The sequence below is a fragment of the Gopherus evgoodei genome, chromosome 1 (genome assembly GCF_007399415.2).
Source record: "Gopherus evgoodei ecotype Sinaloan lineage chromosome 1, rGopEvg1_v1.p, whole genome shotgun sequence".
NCBI lineage: Eukaryota > Metazoa > Chordata > Testudines > Testudinidae > Gopherus > Gopherus evgoodei.
In genome coordinates, this window is record NC_044322.1 from 276538969 (window position 1) to 276558053 (window position 19085).

General features: G+C 45.1%; 2 protein-coding genes and 1 pseudogene across 2 annotated transcripts; all 3 read left to right on the forward strand.

Moving 5' to 3' along the window:
• The first annotated feature begins 8636 nt into the window (after positions 1 to 8636).
• Positions 8637 to 11443, forward strand: LOC115644174 (histone H1-like). Its single transcript, XM_030548293.1, has one exon. It carries the CDS (start codon positions 8691 to 8693, stop codon positions 9342 to 9344), a length of 654 nt encoding a protein of 217 aa, XP_030404153.1. The 5' UTR covers positions 8637 to 8690; the 3' UTR covers positions 9345 to 11443.
• Positions 11444 to 16202: 4759 nt separating this feature from the next.
• On the forward strand, positions 16203 to 17147 carry LOC115644263 (histone H4). Its single transcript, XM_030548381.1, has one exon. It carries the CDS (start codon positions 16406 to 16408, stop codon positions 16715 to 16717), a length of 312 nt encoding a protein of 103 aa, XP_030404241.1. The 5' UTR covers positions 16203 to 16405; the 3' UTR covers positions 16718 to 17147.
• Positions 17148 to 18222: 1075 nt separating this feature from the next.
• LOC115644272 overlaps positions 18223 to 19085 on the forward strand; it is a 44338-nt pseudogene continuing 43475 nt past the window's right edge.

A 19085-nucleotide genomic window follows, 5' to 3' on the forward strand; every position in this document is an offset into this window, starting at 1 on the left:
CAATGTATTCAAGTCAGTAAAGCTTGATAAAATTCATCCTGTGATACTTATTGAAATAGATGAAGCAATCTTGGAATCATTATTGATTGATCTTCAAGAATTCATAGAGCACAGGTGAGCGCACAGAAGACTGGGAAAAGGACAAACACAGGACCCATCTTTAAAAAAAGGAAAACAAAGTGGACCCATGGGATTATAGACCAGTCAGCCTGACTAGATACCTGGGAAGATATTAGAAGAAATCTTTAAACAATCAGTTTGTAAGCACCTAGAGGTTAATAGGGTGATAAATAATAGTCAGTATGAATTTGGAAAGAACAAATCATGCTAAACCAGCCTAATGTCCATCTTTAAAAGGGTAACTGGCCTATCTTGATGCTTCTTGATTTTAGTAAGCCTTTTAACACTGTCTCAGATGACAATGTTATAAGTAAACTAAGGAAATATGGTCTAGATGAAATTATAATAAGGTGGGGGGCCACAAATGGTTGAAAAAAATATACTCCAAAAATAGCTAGCAATGGTTGACTGTCAAACTTGTGCACTTTCCAATGCCCTGCTCTTGGCCATTCAGATCTTTCTGTCACTATATTCATAGTCAGTATAGTCATGTAACATATCCTTCTCGCTCTACTTCTTTCTTCTCCTGTTCCGGGTCAGGGATTCAGTGGGCTTGAGGGGGGCACTGTTCTAGAGGTCAACGATAAAAACAGACAGATATATCATTAGATTTGCAGTTGTATCGGAAAAGGAAAGATACGTCTCAGAACTCCCTTACAACTGGTAATTGTCACATTAGCTTTTGAGCACTATGTTACAGCACCACTCTTCATCTTAAGCCATGGTAAGTACTGACTACCATAGAGTTTAGATGCTGCAAGGCCCTGCATACTGCCAACATTTTCACAGGCAATGGCGATTTTGGCTGATCTCTCACTCCTCAGGGTGACAAAGACCCAGAAAATGCAGCATTTACTGACATCCCCAAGCTGCTGAAGCCTGGATGCTGCTAGCCTGTGTACTGCAATGGTGCCAGTGGAACTCATCACAGGATGGAGTAGGAATATCTCCTATCTCAGAGCAAGAAAGACGGTTGGCATCCCTAGAAATGTTTGGGAGAGGACTGCAGAGTACCTGAGCCTCCATGAAAGTTTTATTGAGATTGTTCCACAGCATAAAAGGGCATCCCTGATCAACTAAAGTACTGCACATGGGGAGAATTGTGGCCCCTCTTTCTTAACCCAACGAGTCTGAGGCCTTGGCTACACTGGAGAGTTGCAGCGCTGGTGGTGGCTTTACAGCGCTGCAACTTAATCACCATCCACACTTGCAAGGCGCTGTATCTCCCTGGATACAGCACTGGCTGTACTCCTCCTCTGCCTGGGGAATAATGACAGCAGCGCTGGTGATGCAGAGTTGCTCCCCCAGTGTGGCCACCAAAAGCGCTGGAGGTATCCCAGAATGCCTGCTCAGCCACTCTGCTCATCAGTTCAAACTCTGCTGCCGTGGCCTCAGGTGACCTGCCCTTTAAATGCCCCGGGAATTTAAAAAATCCCCTTCCTGTTTGCTCAGCCAGGTGTGGAGTGCAATCAGTGAATCTTTCCAGGTGACCATGCCTCCACGTGCCAAACGAGCCCCAGCATGGAGCAATGGCGAGTTGCTGGACCTCATCAGTGTTTTTGGTGAGGAAAATGTGCAGTCACAGCTGCGCTCCAGCTGTAGGAATTACGATACCTATGGGCAGATATCAAGCGCCATGCTGGAAAGTGGCCATGACTGGGACGCGGTGCAGTGCAGGGTTAAAGTGAAGGAGCTGCGGAGTGCCTATTGCAAAGCCTGTGAGGGAAACCGCCTCTCTGGTGCTGCCCCCACGACCTGCCGTTTTTACAAAGAGCTGGACGCGATAGTTGGGGGTGACCCCACCGCCAGTCCGACTACCACGATGGACACTTCAGAGCCGGGGGGTGAGGTGGAGGCGGAGGAGAAGGGGGGGAGGAGGAAACTGAGAGTGAGGGTACTGGGGTGGGGGCAGACACCCCGGAGTCCCAGGAGGCATGCAGCCAGGAGCTCTTCTCAAGCCAGGAGGAAGGTAGCCAGTCGCAGCAGCCGGTACTTGGTGAAGGTCAAGCAGAGGAGCGGGTTCCCAGTAAGCGGCTTTTATTTTCAGGATGGAAATGTTTCAGGAGAGGAGGGAGAGTTAGGGCTGCATGCATGCATGCCTAGATGTGGAATAGCCCATTGATGTGGTCTATCACGTCACGGTAATCAGCCTTGGTAATCTCTTCAAAAGTTTCAGCCAGAGCATGGGCAATGCGCTTGCGCAAGTTTATAGGGAGAGCCACTGTGGTCCTTGTCCCAGTCAGGCTAACGTGTCCGCACCACTGTGCCGCGAGGGGTGGGGGGACCATTGCTGCACACAGGCAAGCTGCATAGGGGCCAGGGCGGAATCCGCATTGATGTAGAAGACCCTCCTGCTCTTCCCAGGTGACCCGCAGCAGTGAGATATCTTCCAGGATTAACTCCTGTGGAAAATGTTGGGAGAGTCTTCACTGTAGGTGCCCCCCACTTCTGTTTGCTTTCCCAACGCACAGAAACCCCAGCACAGCCCTGAAGCAATCAGTCACCCCCTTACTCACCATTTCAGGGGTCCTGTGGGTTATATGTGCTCTCTTTGGTATGGGAAAATTATGCTAAAGTGAAGACTGTAAACTCCTTCACTGTCTGGGAATAACTGTTTGAGATATAAACAATGCTGCCTCTGTTAACTTTTGCCTTTTTTCCTTCCACAAGTGACCTTGAGTTCTCAGCTGCCCATGTTAACAGCAGCTGAAAGACTGCAAAACCTGCAGAAGCCGCGGAAAAGCAGTTATGGATCACTCTGCCAGAGAGAATAAAAAACTGCAGGACTGGAGGGAAGGGGAAAGCAGGATCCGCCAGAGAAACGCAGCGGCCAGGAAGAAAAGCACAAAGCAGCTGATAAGCATCCTGGCGCACCAAGCGGATTCTATCCAGGTGCTCGTAGCCATGCAGGCAGAGCACTACCGCACCCGCCTCCCACCCCAAAGCTCTTTCCCTTGTGCCCCAATGTCAGCTCAAAACCCCCTTCCCCAGCATCCAGGTTCTTACCACCACCAGCTGCCCCCAACACCAGTACGTTCACCAACCAGCCCTGAGAACTACGACCCTTACCTTCTGCACTCAACCCCCATCTCCATGCAGTATTTTCACCCTGAAGTGCAGCAGTCATTGCACAGCACTCCAGACAGGACGTATTCAAACCTGTGACTGTACAGTTCCCCACCACACCCCCCTGCCCTTTTAAGTTCCCAAAATGTTGTGTGTCTGTCAATAAAGTTATTTTCTTTTCAATAAATAAATTCTTGGCTTTGAAAAAAGTCTTTATTATTGCAGAAATTCAAAGATGCCTTAGCCCAGAAAAGAAACACGCACTGCAAATCAGCTTAGGAAAAACAGATTCGTACTAACATTGTAACCACTGCACTTCACTCCCAGGGAAGGCACCAAGCATTACTGTTGGTTTTCAGCCTCAAATTCCTCCCTCAGGGCATCCCTGATCCTTGAAGCCCTGTGCTGGGCCTCTCTAGTAGCCCTGCTCTCTGGCTGTGCAAATTCAGCCTCCAGGCGTTGAACCTCAGAGGTCCATTCCTGACTGAATGTTTCACCCTTGCCTTCACAACTATTATGGAGGATACAGCAAGTGGATATAACCGCAGGGATGCTGCTTTCCCCCAAGTCTAGCTTCCCATAAAGAGATCTCCAGCACCCTTTTAAACGGCCAAAAGCACACTCCACAGTCATTTGGCACCGGCTCAGCCTGTAGTTGAACCGGTCCTTGCTCCTGTCAAGCTTCCCTGTATATGGTTTCATGAGCCAAGGCATTAACGGGTAATTGGGGTCTCCAAGGATCACAATGGGCATTTCAACGTCCTCTACTGTGATCTTCTGGTCTGGGAAAAAAGTTCCTGCCTGCAGCTTCCTGAACAGGCCAGTGTTCCGAAAGATGCATGCATCATGCACCTTTCCAGGCCTGCCTGTGTTAATGCCAGTGAAATGCCCACAGTGATCCACAAGCGCCTGGAGAACCATAGAGAAATACCCCTTCCGATTAATGTACTCGGATGCTAGGTGGGGTGGTGCCAGAATAGGAATATGCGTCCCATCTATCGTCCCTCCACAGTTAGGGAAACCCATTTGTGCAAAGCTATCCACAATGTCCTGCACGTTCCCCAGAGTCACGGTTCTTCTTAGCAGGATGCGATTAATGGTCCTGCAAACTTGCATCAAAACGACTCCAATGGTCTACTTTCCCACTCCAAACTGGTTCCCGACTGATCGGTAGCTGTCTGGAGTTGCCAGCTTCCAGATTGCAATAGCTACCCACTTCTCCACTGGCAGGGTAGCTCTCAATCTCGTGTCCTTGTGCCGCAGGGTGGGGGCGAGCTCAGCACACAGTCCCATGAAAGTGGCTTTTCTCATCCGAAAGTTCTGCAGCCACTGCTCATCATCCCAGGCTTCCATGACGATGTGATCCCACCACTCACTACTTGTTCCCGAGCCCAAAAGCGGCGTTCCATGGTGCTGACCATTTCCGTGAAAGCCGCAAGCCATGTTGTGTCATACGCGTCAGGCGACTCGCAATCATCGTCAGACTCTTCATCACTTTGGAGCTCTAAGAATAGCTCAACTGCCAAACGTGATGTGCTGGCGACACTCATCAGCAAAGTCCTCAGCAGTTAGGGCTCCATTTCCCACAGAAATTGCGCTGCACAGAAACTGTTGGGAGACTCACAATGTTGCCAAACGTGGACGGAAAAACAGTGACTGCTGGGATGTAAAGCGATGCATCACGGGGCATTGGGACAGGAAGCGGAATGACCTACACCCTTCCGTCCCCTTCCCACAATCCATGGCGCCAAAATGAGACTAGGTGCTCTGTGGGATAGCTGACCATAATGCACCACTCCCAACAACGCTGCAAATGGCTGCAATTGTGGCCACTGCAGCGCTGGTAGCTGTCAGTGTGGCTACACTCCAGCGCTTTCCCTACACAGCTGTATGAAGACAGCTGTAACTCCCAGCTCTGCAGACCTGCAAGTGTAGCCAAGGCCATAGAGAGGAAAGCAAATGCCACCTCTACCTCATTCTTGTCCCTCTAATCACACCCAGGACAGTGATGTGTTGTGGCTGTGTAATTTGGACTGCTACATTAATCTTTTTTAATTCATTTCCTAACATGTAGTAGTTGAACGAAGAAGAAATCATATCTGCTATTCAAAGCATACACTTTAATTGTATTCCCAGTGCTGGTTTCGCAAGTAAAGTGAAGAATCAAAAGTTGCTGCCTTTGTTCTCTAAACTTGAGGACAGGATGGGCACCATATTTAAACAAGGAAGAAGGGCGGGGAAGTTGTGGGCACTGAAAAGGGAAAGAAACATGCTTATAAGGAATAATGAAGCTATACACTTATCTGAGCTTCTTTCCCTTCTTCACTGGGCCAATCTGTGCTTGCCTGCAGGGACTGGCTCGACTCCAGTAGAGTTTTGAAGAGTTCCCAGCTCTTCATATGTTTTTTGTCCCATCTGCTTCTCCCCACTCAGCTTCGCTATGCATTGCAGAGGTTAACATGCCCAGATCTCACAAACTGTACACAGTCACATTTGGGATGCTAGTTGGGCTCCTGCCAAATATCGCATGCAATTCACTGTAAAAGTGGCAGGTTGACAGGATGGCCTCAGATTTATTGTGGCCCTCCCTTGCCTGCTGATATACCTACCAAAGTTCCTTGGCTTTCACCCAGCATCATTGTTCTGTCCCAGATTGAGCATCCCATACATAGTCTACACATAAAAACAACAAGGAGTCGACTGGAACCTTAAAGACTAACAGATTTATTTGGGCATAAGCTTTTTTGGGTAAAACCCCTCACTTCTTCTTTTTTACTCACCAAAGCTTATGCCCAAATAAACCTGTTAGTCTTTAAGGCGCCACCAGCCTCCTTGTTGTTTTTGTTGATACAGACTAACACAACTACCCCCTGATATTAATCTACACTTAGATATCTATATTCCTTTGTCTGCTCCTTAGCTGTGCTTACACAGCCTCTTCTCCCCACAATCAGAGGAGAGCCATGACTTCTACCCTGCTCCAGGCAGGAGCTTGCTTAGTAGCTTTCTGTCTGCATTGTGCTGGCATGATTGGATTCTCACAAAGATGGGCTTGTAGGTGTGCTTGCCAAGGTGGACAACCAGGAAAAGGCATTTAAAAAAAAAGGGAGTGGACACTGTCTTGTGGTGAGGTCAGAGTCATTGTGGTACAGCTGTTTGACGACTGCTAGACTCAATTGAGGTAATACAGTCTCTACACTACCAGCTTGTTAACAGTAATTCATCAATTTATGGAACTGTATTGTACAGGAAGGCAGTTATTGTGTCAATATAATGGTGTGCCTACATCAGTAGCAGACAGATAGATGTAGGTGTGAAAGCATGTGAAACTAAACTGAAACAAATAAACTTAGGAAGACATAACTTTATTTTGTAGACCAAAGGCTTGGATCTCATCAATTCTTTTCAGACAGGTTTAAATCAAGTCACTGAAGACCATGAATATGAGAAATATGAGCACAAATTACTTACATGAGTAAATGGATTATAATTTAGGTTTCCTGATTAATAAATTTACCTTCAACACACTGATTACTGGCTGCAGGTTTCACTCCTTCTGGGGTGATGAACCAGAGGGAAAAAGTCTGAGTGTCCTGGTTAAGAACTTAGTGTAGTTGGATTTGAGGAGACAGGATGGAAAGGGCTGTTGAGGTCATCCTGCAAGGAGTAACTAGGTTGGTGGAAGCCAGGCTGAAACCTTTATGCATGTGGGCTAGCTACTGGTGTCAAGGCTGAGCCCACAGCAGCACAGCGACAGGCATTCGAAGTTACAAGTCAGGTAGTGACAGAACCCCTTACTGGTCTGGGTGATTGCTGAAATGTCACAACTTCTCTCTTGTTAACCTGGGATTCAATGACTTACACGTATTATTGCTTCTAATGAATACTTTAGAGCCCTATCCACAGCATAACCCATCTGTTGGAAGGGGGTGAGGGTGGGAGAAAAGGAAGACCTCTTATATTTCCTAAATAACCAGTGGAGTTTCAGAATAGCAACTATTTGCTCACTGCCTGTTGCAGACAGGTCAGATATTATGTTTTGTATTTGTATTAATTATGTTTAAATATTATTATTATTGTACTATTATATTACATTCAATCTAAAATTGGGCTTCTTCACTGTTGTTTAGGAGCTGATTGTGGCCTAGTTTTCACCCAGTATAATCACAAGTAAGACCTAAATTCCATTTCAGAATTGAAAGAAAAACAATTTCCTCAATTGTTTGCAACTCTAAGGTAAATTATGAATAAATACGTCTCTTCCACGCCCCACCTAGAATTTGACATTGTTTTTAAAAAGAATTTTTGGATTGTTCTTTTAAACTGTTTTAATGCTCCCATCACTTTTAAAAGAACAAAAGAGTGAATCATCTTGTAGTAATGTTGCAGAACAGATTAAAAATCTCATTAAGTTCTTGATGCAATACAGATATGACTAAATCACACTGTTAACATTGATTTTCCTCACTACAGAAGCCATTTTCATATAATATATTAACGCTAAAGGAAAAAAAACACTGATCAGATTTTGATCTTTAATTCTCCATATGGTTTAGTTTTTTTACTGAAACATTGTTTCTGACTTTCTCTGAGTTTTAACAGACTATAATGAAACAAACACCCTAATAGTTTTTCTCTTTTAAATTAAAGTTCAGAACACTGCCATGTAAAATACAGCCACTGCTTTTAATGAACAGAAGTGACTTTCTTGGAATAAAATTAAGTTAAAGAGCAATACAGTACATTTAATTTGAAATTTACAAAATAATAATAGCATCTTGTTAATCTTCTACTGAAATACCTAGAAAAGTAAAATAGCATAACAACTTTTATATATAATTCCTGGAACATAAACATCCCTCCTGAGGTATTTGATCAGCTCTCTGTTGTTTTTATTAATGGAGTTTTTCAACAGAATTAAGTGTTTTAGGGGGTAGAAGATTTGGTTAAGAGAGCCAATTCTTAATCCTTATTCAAAGCACAAGGATGAGTTTGTGTTACTTTCTTCTTTTTGAAAACATTTTACGCTGACGATATTACTTCAAATAACTGACTTCATACCTTGATTTGGAGAAAACAGTCTAAAGAATGAGATATAATTGTAAATATGATTTTATTGACAGTGATATGGTTTTAATTTACAACGAAAAACAAAAGTTTCCCTCTTCAGAGGTTTCTCTAGCTCCAGGTCTCGGGGTTTATTGGCATTTTTTTAGCTCATCTTTAGTCTCTCCTACGGGAAACTCTACTGAATGAAAATACCCTGTCTCCCCTTCACCCAGCTAAGAAATAGGGTGATTTGGTAATATATATTTTGCAAAAAGTACCCCTTTTTAACTCTGAAAAAACACAGAGAGGGGAGAAGAGACCTTTTTGCTTTCAGCTGGGCGGGCTTTTTAGTGCACCAATCACAGAGCAGCTCCTTTCTATAAATACCAGCCGTCTGCCCTTCTCTGGGTCTAGGTTTTTTTTTCTCTTCTGATTTTTGGAAAACGCTTACCACTATGTCGGAAACGGCGCCTGTTGGAGTTCCTGCTGTCTCCGCTCCTGGGGCAAAAACCTCAACAAAAAAACCGAAGAAGGCACCAGCTAGTTCAAAAGCCCGCAAGTCTCCAGGTCCCAGCGTGACCGAGCTGATCACCAAGGCGGTGTCCGCTTCCAAGGAGCGCAAAGGGGTCTCGCTGGCAGCTCTTAAGAAGGCTCTGGCCGCCGGAGGGTACGATGTGGAGAAAAGCAACAGCCGCATCAAGCTGGGGCTCAAGAGCCTGGTGAGCAAGGGCACCTTGGTGCAGACCAAAGGCACCGGCGCATCCGGCTCTTTTAAACTCAACAAGAAGCCTGGTGATACCAAGGAAAAAGCACCGAAGAAGAAGCCAGCGGCAAAGCCTAAGAAACCAGCTGCCAAGAAACCCGCCAGCGCCGCCAAGAAACCCAAAAAGGCTGCGGCTGTGAAAAAGAGCCCGAAAAAAGTCAAGAAACCGGCAGCTGCTGCAGCTAAAAAAACAGCCAAGAGCCCGAAAAAGGTGAAAGCGGCCAAGCCTAAGAAGGCAGCCAAGAGCCCTACTAAGGCTAAGGCGGTGAAGCCAAAGCTGGCCAAGCCTAAGCCCACGAAGGCTAAAGCCACGAAGGCTAAGAAGGCAGCGCCCAAGAAGAAGTAAAAGGGCTAGAAAGAAATTTGCCACGCAGAGAAATCCAACGGCTCTTTTAAGAGCCACCCACCCTCTCGTAGAAGAGCTGAAACACCAGGTTCACTTTAATAACCTCGTGCTGCTTTTCATGAAGCGCATAACGTTCAGAAACGAAGGTATAATAGAAAAGGGGGATACAAAATTATAACCGTTTTAGAACATTTTCATTCTTTGCTCGCGACAAGAAATAGCATGGTATCGATTCTGGAAAATACGGGGCGCTAGTTCATTTATAGTTGGGGGAGGGAGTATTAAAATCGATCCAGGGGATCAGCCCAAATTCACGATCACTAGCAGCCAGTTTTCCTCCCTTACCCCACCCAGCAGAGAGAAAAGAAAAAAACGGAGGGGAACGAGCTTTAGCAATCATACTTATTGTGTAAAGAGAGGGGAGGAACGTGGCCATTTTTCTCACATCAGCTTCGGTCCAGGCAGTATTTATTGTCTAGTAGGAGGGGCGAGTGAGGACAGTGTGTGAGGGCAAACTGCGTGACCTTGACACACTCACTCACTCTCTCTCTCTCTCTCTCTCTCGCTTAGCTGGCAGGCAGTGGTGGGATCAGGATTAATCCTGTTGGTGAGTTTGAAAAGCCCGCGCTCTGCAAGGATTGGCCTGTGGCAACCCGTCCCCGCTTCTCTTATTGGGGGTAGGGAGAGTCACTGTTAAATCCATAGTTTCCTATGTAAAATGGTGAGCTGTGTGTGGAATATTGTCAATTTACCAAGTACAAAATACCTCGCACGGGGATTTTTGTTTATTTTCAAATCAGATTCGTCGGGCACCTACTTGGAAACCTTTAGTCTCTGAAATCATAGTACTACTAATGGGGCAAGAGGGGGACGAAGCATTTTTCATTTTATTCTCCCTTTTTTTTTTTATTAATACCCCTTCTGTTCATACTCTTCTCCATCGCCACCTCTGCTTTCTATCCTTGTTTCTCTCCCGGGCTGTGCTTTCAGTATTTTACCCAATTCTCTAGAAATCACATCCTTGCTGATGCTTCTCAGAATGACCTTCACCTGAATACATTAGGAATTCCCTAAGGATTGTGAGGGACATTTAGCTCTAGTGTAAACCTCTGCAAGTTGGTCCAAGCGATACCAACCAGTTGAGATTGCTATCCCCTATATGGACCTGCCATTGGAGAAGAAGGAAACACATTTGTTCCAGAGGGTTTTACAGATATTTTCTTACAACACAAGAATGTTGAGATTCAGGAATCCTAGGTTTTATTCCAGACTCTAGAGGGGAGTGTTTTCTATAGTTACAGACCCTTCTGCCCCTTTCCATCTTCAGTGTGACTCCTTCTATACAGACCTTTCTAACTTGTCTGTGTCCTAGTCCTCCCCCTTTACCATCTCCTGTCTCCTGCTCCCTCACCAAGCTCTTTACCCCTCTGTATTCCAGTTAGAATATATGCTCTTTCATCCTGCCTGCATGCCAAAAGTGGGACATGCAAACTATAGAAAAGACAACTTCTTAGGGAGACAAGTGGCATTCAACCATCCGAGATTGAGCAATAACAGGTCTGTGATGCCCTTAGATATCCAGGGCTGCACGTGCGCTACACTGACTGGCTCAGTGTGTGTCTACCCTATGCCGAGAGGTGAGGGTAATCCGTTGAACCCCATTCGTAATGGGGATCGGGAATTGCAATTGCTTGGCGTCCAACTTCTTAGAGGGACAAGTGGCGTTCAGCCACCCGAGATTGAGCAATTATAGAAAAGACAGTCTCCATGCTTTAATTTCCAGTGCCTGAAACCACAGTGAACCTTGGTAGATGCCAGGAGTTTTTGCAGGGGAAGTTCTGCTCAACTGTCTGAGGAGGAACAATAGTAAGGGAAGCCAATCTTCAGACAATTTAGGTGCCAAATGAAAAATGCTCCGCTGAACATGTATGGACTGAGAGTTTTCAGAAGCTAATAACTTGGCCACACTGGGATAGATTTTCATGGGGATAACAAAAAGGATATCCCTGTCACTTTTGTGGTAAGTCTGCTTAGGCCTGGTCTACACTACGCTGTTAAACTGATTTTAACAGCGTTAAATCGATTTAACGCTGCACCCATCCACACTACACTGCTCTTTATATCAATATAAAGGGCTCTTTAAATCGATTTCTGTACTCCTACAAAACGAGAGGAGTAACGCTAAAATCGATATTACTATATCGGATTCGGGTTAATGTGGATGCAAATCGACGTTATTGGCCTCATTATTTTACAGTAGCTACCCACAGTGCACCGCTCCAGAAATCGACGCAAGCCTTGGACCATGGACGCACACCACCGAATGAATGTGCCTAGTGTGGACGCGCACAATCGACTTTATAATATCTGTTTAATAAAATCGGTTTAAGCTAATTCGAATTTATCCTGTAGTGTAGACGTAGCCCTAATGTCAGCTATGTGCAGCTTGAGAGTCTCAAGACAACAATTGTGAGAACATTTTAATGTGGGCAATAAAATGTATTTCCCCCCAACCTGGATCAATGGCTGAACTTTTTCTTTGTGGCAATTATATTGACTTCAGTGAGATTCATAGTCTACACCAGTGCAATGTTGTGATGTGCGTTAGATGCACTCTGCCAGCATTAAACAAGGTTTGGGGGTTGTCAAGCCTGTTGTTATACATCCTTTTAATGTTTTTTTTAATTAAAGATACAGAAAAGGAAAAAGCAGTTCAAACACTGAAATGTAAAGTATTAGAGAAGGCTTTAATTTTAACAATATCCTCTGTTCCCTTTCCCTTTAGCTGGAGAGAGTTTTAGAAGGAAAACCCTTGTGATGATATCAAAGATGGTAATAAATGTCCTTTTGGGGAGAAGAGAAGAAGTTAGTTGACATGGGGTGGAGCTATTATTGTTAAAGACCAATCTCATTTCGTCTGGAGCTGGTAGATGTGGCAAGTATCAGAAGGGTAGCCATGTTAGTCTGGATCTGTTAAAAGCACCAAAGGGTCCTGTGGCGCTTTATAGACCAACAAACGTATTGGAGCATAAGCTTTCGTGGATGAATACCCACTTCGTCAGACACATGTGGTGGAAATTTCCAGAGGCAGGTATAATACCGCCACATGCGTCTGATGAAGTGGGTATTCACCGACGGAAGCTTTTGCTCCAATACATCTGTCTGTAAGGTGACACAGGACTCTTTGCCACAACTATAAAAAGCAACAATGTTATCTGGGTTCCTCTCTCTGGCCAGGTCTGGTAAAGACATCACAGTCTCAGATTAGATTGATGAAGGGCAAGAGTCACAGGTGAGGGTGGGGATGACAGCCATAATGCTGAAACTTGCTTCAGTAGCCTCTGTTTGTTCCATATGCACCCGAATCTTTTTCTTTCAGGACCTAAAAAAGGGAATGATGAGTAGAATAGCAAATCTTCTCATTATTTTGCCTACAGATTAGGCCTAATATCTGACACACCAATTTTAGTTGATTAATTTATGGATCCACATTCTCTTGTTTACCAAGCAAGATCTTAAACCCGATCTTGAAATATACCAGTAAGCCTTTTAATGTAAACTAATTCAGTCCTTCTGCGTCCCTTTCAGACCTTATGCCATCAACATTTGTTATTATAGATTATTGTGGCAACTTATTAATATTTACATGCATTTTACAGATAGTTCACAATTAGGTAAATTTCTTGGCCAAATTCTCAAAATACCCCCATCCTATTTTGAAAGGGGCAGCTCATCTTTCTACCATTAAAAATATTTGTATATCAACTTTGTAAAGGCAAGCAAAACAAATATAATAAAAAATATTAAAACTGTATTCAAAATGAATAAATATAAATAATACAAACCCATTTGTGGGAGTAGCTATTCAAGGGTCGTCACAATGCTCAGCCCCACAGGAAGAGCTCCTTCTAATCTCTAATGATTAGAGATCAATTTAAGACCTGAAGTACAATGTTTTGATATCCTTTTTTTCACCCACTCCTGACTAAATATTACGTCTCTGGAAATTCTTATTGGTATAAATGTTCAATCACTAATTCTTTGTTAATTCCTGATCAGGTTTACATCTCACTTGAATACTTCCCATAGTCTGACCACCTGTTGAGTTGGACTATATATCTTTATATCCTTTGATCTGTTTTGAATTTCTAACCTCTCAATTTCATCGAAAGTCCAATTATGCCTGTTTCATGAGACAGGGACAACAGAAGCTCCTGTACTGCCTTCTTTATCCAATTCATTATGTTTCTGTTCCTTAGCCTTGTGAAATCTTACCCAGAGTTTCAAATGTACCAGATTTTGATTTGAAAACCTGCCTCTTCTGCTATGCTGCTGAGTTAGGTGAAATTTCCAAGACCTCGGAGGCACTTCCATCCAAATATCCTGTAGTGTAGCCTAAGAGAAAGTGCACTGAATAGAGAGTCAGTTGTTCTGAAGTCACCTCTACTGAGTGCTGTTTATACTTCTGGGAACCCTTATTTTCCTCATACCAACAAAATCTCTGATCATTTTATATATTGATTACATACTATTTTTTTGCCACAGGCCCTCTGTCTTATTCAGTGAAAAAAGTGGACAGGATTCAACTAATGAGTCAGGGTTCTGCAAGGCATGGGGCTGCTCCATGTAGGCCCTCAGTGTCATTGTTTGCAGAAATTGAAATGTATATAGTGGATGAAAAAGTGACTTGCAAGAAGAGAAAGGAGGATCTCATGGTTAAGGTTTTCGTATGTGTCACTGGGGAATTAGTGTCTATCCCTGTCTCTGCCATATAGCCTAAGTGTGTCTGAGGCCACGTCCAGACTACCCGCCGTTTCGGCGGGTTAAAATCGATTGCTCGGGGATCGATATATCGTGTCTAATCTAGACGCGATATATCGATCCCCGAGCGCGCTAATATCGATTCCGGAACTCCATCAACCCCAACGGAGTTCCGGAATCGACACGGAGAGCCACGAACATCGATCCCGCGCGGTGTGGACGGGTGAGTAATCCGATCTTAGATATTCGACTTCAGCTACGTTATTCACGTAGCTGAAGTTGCGTATCTAAGATCGATTCCCCCCCCCTAGTGTGGCCCAGCCCTGAGCAAGTCACTTAATGTAACATTTTCCACAGGTAGCCACTAATATTGTGTTTCTCCTTTGAATTAGTGCCTTACATGATACACCTGGGGCTTGACTTGCAGAAGTTCTGAGCATTCACAGCTGCAAACAAGGCCAATGGGAGTTCTGCTCCGAATATGCTCAGTGTGTTATAACTTCCTGAAGACTGAGTCCATCCATACTCAAGCTACGTGGTGATCTCCGAACACACATTGCTCAAGGGCCCTGAAAAGGTTTGTACTTCTGTGAACCCTAGAACCCTTATCTTCCTCATATCCAATCTTGGAAGACAGACAAGTATCATTCCCACCTTTCAGGTTGCAAAAGAACCAGCAAGGCAGAGGTGGGAATGGAACGCAGGTCATAACAATCACAAAAGCAGTGTTTACCTTTTCCACCACAAGCAGAATGCATGTGTTAAGTTTGTGGCCCAGGCTACTGGTTCCTGTTAGCCTTGTCTGGTCTTTAACTGCTAAAAATGTTACCTCCATGTTTCCCATTTGTTAGATCTCCTACTTCGCAAACATATCTTTGTACAATTGAAGTCCTGCTGACATGCTGTAGTACTCTCTGCCTGTACAGGCAGAAATGACCTGATATTCAGAGTACTTAGTAATCCTCTTGTGAGACTGAGAGACATGAACAAAAGGTATCTATTTAAAAATAATCAGCAGTAGTAAATAGGAAAAGTCAACAGCGTGTTGTATCGTTTTAAGCTCCTGCGGATTAAAAACAACAGCAACAACAACAAAACCCGTCTATCAGAGGACAGTGGAGGATGAGGAATGAGGAAGGGCGACACGTTTTTCAACGGCTTTTGAGAACCCCCTTCGGACAATATTCACCCATGCTTTCCAAAGATATGAAGGTTCGTACTAAATTGGTGCAGTGCAGCCTTTGCGTTGCCAAATGTGCACATATAACTTCGTTTTCTAAGTATTGCCCCCGAGCCCCCGTTTTCATATAAGCAATTCAGAAGCTGACCCCTTCCCAATATAAAAACAATGACGTCTGCCTCTGAGGGAGAGGAAGGAGTTCCTTTTTCTGCAGTGGGAAAGCAGCCTGGTTTTGTGAGCGATTAGTTCTGCAGTCGTTTTTATGTACTGGTCACACTATTGCAATGTACTGTGCCAGGAACCGTAAGAATGAGCATGCCACCAAATGAACAAATTTAACAAATGGAAGAAAAGAATGCGGTGCCCCGCTTTATCTTCTGATGAAATTTCTGTGCACTTTTCATTCGTATTAACCCTCCCTGTACAGGCTTTGGAAAACACAGGGGAGAGACGATGCATCCGGAAACCTGACTGGTCAGATTTTGATGCCGTCTGTAAATGCTTGCAATTCAGCGGAGGGTTTTTTAAAAATAGCCACAAATACGAAGACTTCTTGATGGAAGACCTTCCAGAAAGGAAGATAATAAGCTAAGGACAAATAAAACATTCAGTTGGGAAGTGGCTCTTATTTTATACAATTCACAGAGACGGGCGATATTGCCTGAAACCGCAGGGTTGCATTGCAATCCTAATTACTGGAAGCATGACTTTTTCATGGATTCCAAGGCCAGAAGGGATCATTGTGATCATCTAGTTTTGACAGTGTGTCTCAGTATTACGAACGAACCATCAGTTTTATCTTCCTTCTTTCAATCAAATCTCGGGAAATGTAACTAGAGCAGTGTCCCCCTATCAACGACGGCAACTGGGCGGGAAGAGAAGAGAGGAGGAGCGGACAGCAAACTCAATAACCCGCCTCTTTCCTTCTACAGCACATCTCGTGCAGGCATCGGCAACCGGAGGGGGCAGGGCGCGGTGGAAAACAGGGGCAAAGCTCCGCCCCTTTCCTTGACAGTTCTCAAACAGGTCCGCTACCAGACAATATAGGGGGAGCGCAAGGAGGTACAGCAACTTGCTTACTGTGCTTCGCGGAGAGCGGTGGCTTGAGGGGTGGAGCATTATGTCTGGTCGCGGCAAAGGGGGTAAGGGCTTGGGGAAGGGGGGTGCTAAGCGGCATCGTAAGGTGCTTCGTGATAACATTCAAGGTATTACGAAGCCAGCTATTCGTCGTTTGGCGCGCCGTGGTGGTGTAAAGCGTATATCCGGATTGATCTATGAAGAAACCCGAGGAGTACTTAAAGTGTTTTTAGAGAACGTCATTCGTGATGCTGTCACTTACACTGAGCACGCTAAGCGGAAGACTGTGACTGCTATGGATGTGGTGTATGCTTTGAAACGCCAGGGTCGCACACTCTACGGATTCGGGGGCTAAGTTTCCATTCGGCTTCGAAATTGAAACATTCTCAGAAACACAAAGGCTCTTTTAAGAGCCACCCACACTTTCACAATGAGAGCTCAAGCGCTAATGATCTCTTAAACGAGAGAGGGAGGGGGAGGGACTGTAAATTAAGCATACTTCGTTAAATGGGGGGGGGGATTTTATGTTTTTTGAGTAAGTCGTACATCACGTGGAAAGAGAAGCATCAGTGCTTTTTAGCTGGGGAGGGATGTTTAAACCCTGTGACTAAAAGGTTATGGACTTTTTTTTCTCCTTTTTTTTTTTTAACCAAAATCTGTTTTTGTCAGCTTTCTAGGTAACCAGAGGCAGAACAGCTTGGGTTTCCCGGGAAGACCTTTTTTGCTGCCTTATAGTAGGACAAAGTTGATGGGCAAAATGCAGTAAAGTCCACTCTGACTAAAAACACCAGCGTCCGTTTTGTTTTTCCTTTTTCTCCCTTCCCCCCTCCCGCCCCTCAATCTGACGAAGGCAAAAGAGATTTATTTCCCACTTTGTTCCATAAGACTCCTTATTTCATACACGCTTATTCATTTTTATAGAGACAATATGTGGGGTATGAGAAAATATTAGTTGAAAACATTATCTTTAAATATTACAACTGATACCTGACCTTCGGTCTCCTCTGAAGCTTAAGGCAGGACTGAAGCAGAGTAAAGAGGTCCTCCTTTCATGGATCATTAGGGTTGGAAGGGACCTCAAGAGATCGTGTAAGTCCAACCTCCTGCTCAAAGCAGGGCTAATCTCCAAACGGGCCCCTCAAAGATTGAACTCACAACCCTGGGGTTTTTAGCAGGCGAATGCTCAAACCACTGAGCTATCCCTCCTCCCCAAAAAACTTTTTTAGGCTCTCAAAAGGAGCCCATACCATCAGGTACACACACTAGTCCCCAACCTCTCATAAGGAGGCAGCGCTTCTCAGTCCGAGAGAGAGAGAGACTCGTAGGCTACTGTCACTTTCTAAAAGCCTGTAAATTAGCACAAGAAGAGGCTTTCCTATGCAGGCAACACATCCTGTGGTTTCGGTGTTACCTTCCGAGGATTCGTGCTCGTTCAGGTTGTTTATACGTAAAATTCGGTACAATGAAATGGCGGGAATAATGTTCGGTATCAGAGATTTGGACCGTTTGGAAGTGAAAAAATGAGACGACGATTCATCGATTTAAAAGAAAGAGGGAGAGAGATGCGATAGAAAGTGGGGGAGGGGGCGGCGGAGTTTCAGAGAGAGGGACCGCAAGAAACGGACTATGGGGACATCCAGAGAGCGACCTGACCTTTGAAGGCTGGTTTAGGCGAGACGTGTCCGAGCGACACTGGAGGCAGGGAAGGGCAGGTCGGATGTCTAGCTGCACAAGCGCGGGCTTTTCAAATATTCAAATTGTCCAATGGAAGCTGACTCCATGTCAACAGCCAATCAAAAAGGAGCATTGGCCTATATATACCGCCGGAGCCAAAGGGCTCTGCCTATTTGTTCTTTTGCGTTGGTTGTCCCGGGTGTGTGAGTGAGGGTTGCTGAGAATGGCCAGGACCAAGCAGACCGCGCGTAAATCCACCGGTGGCAAAGCCCCCCGTAAGCAGCTGGCCACTAAAGCTGCCCGGAAGAGCGCTCCTGCAACCGGGGGAGTGAAGAAGCCTCATCGTTACCGGCCCGGCACTGTTGCGCTGCGAGAGATCCGCCGCTACCAGAAATCCACTGAGCTGCTTATCCGCAAGCTGCCCTTCCAGCGCCTGGTGCGTGAGATCGCCCAGGACTTCAAGACCGACTTGCGCTTCCAGAGTTCGGCCGTTATGGCCCTGCAGGAGGCCAGCGAAGCCTATTTGGTGGGGCTCTTTGAGGATACCAACCTGTGCGCTATTCACGCCAAGAGAGTCACTATCATGCCCAAGGACATCCAGTTAGCCCGGCGTATCCGAGGCGAGAGAGCTTAAAAGTTTGCTTACACCCGCCCCCCCCCCCCAGCTTTTGGCAACTAGAAAACTATTACGAAAGATCCAAAGGCTCTTTTAAGAGCCACCACATTCACATTCAAAAGGAGCTGCAACACGTTCATTTGTGCACCTTTGACAAGTTTGTCAATGTAGTTTGTGGGCTTGTTTGAACATTTTAATGCCACTGATCTCAACACGGTTTGTGGTCTTCAGACTCGCACGCATCCACCTATTTAACTTAGTTAATAACACAGCAGCTGCTTTCAGAGGTCTAGAGTCAAGAAGCAAATGAGGCGCGGAAACTAAATCCCCATTCGCCGGACCCCTGCGATGCACGAACACCCCGCTGAGTTTCTGTGCAGTCATACCGGTTTGTAACTCCACTTACATCTGTTATCCATAGCAACCTACATAT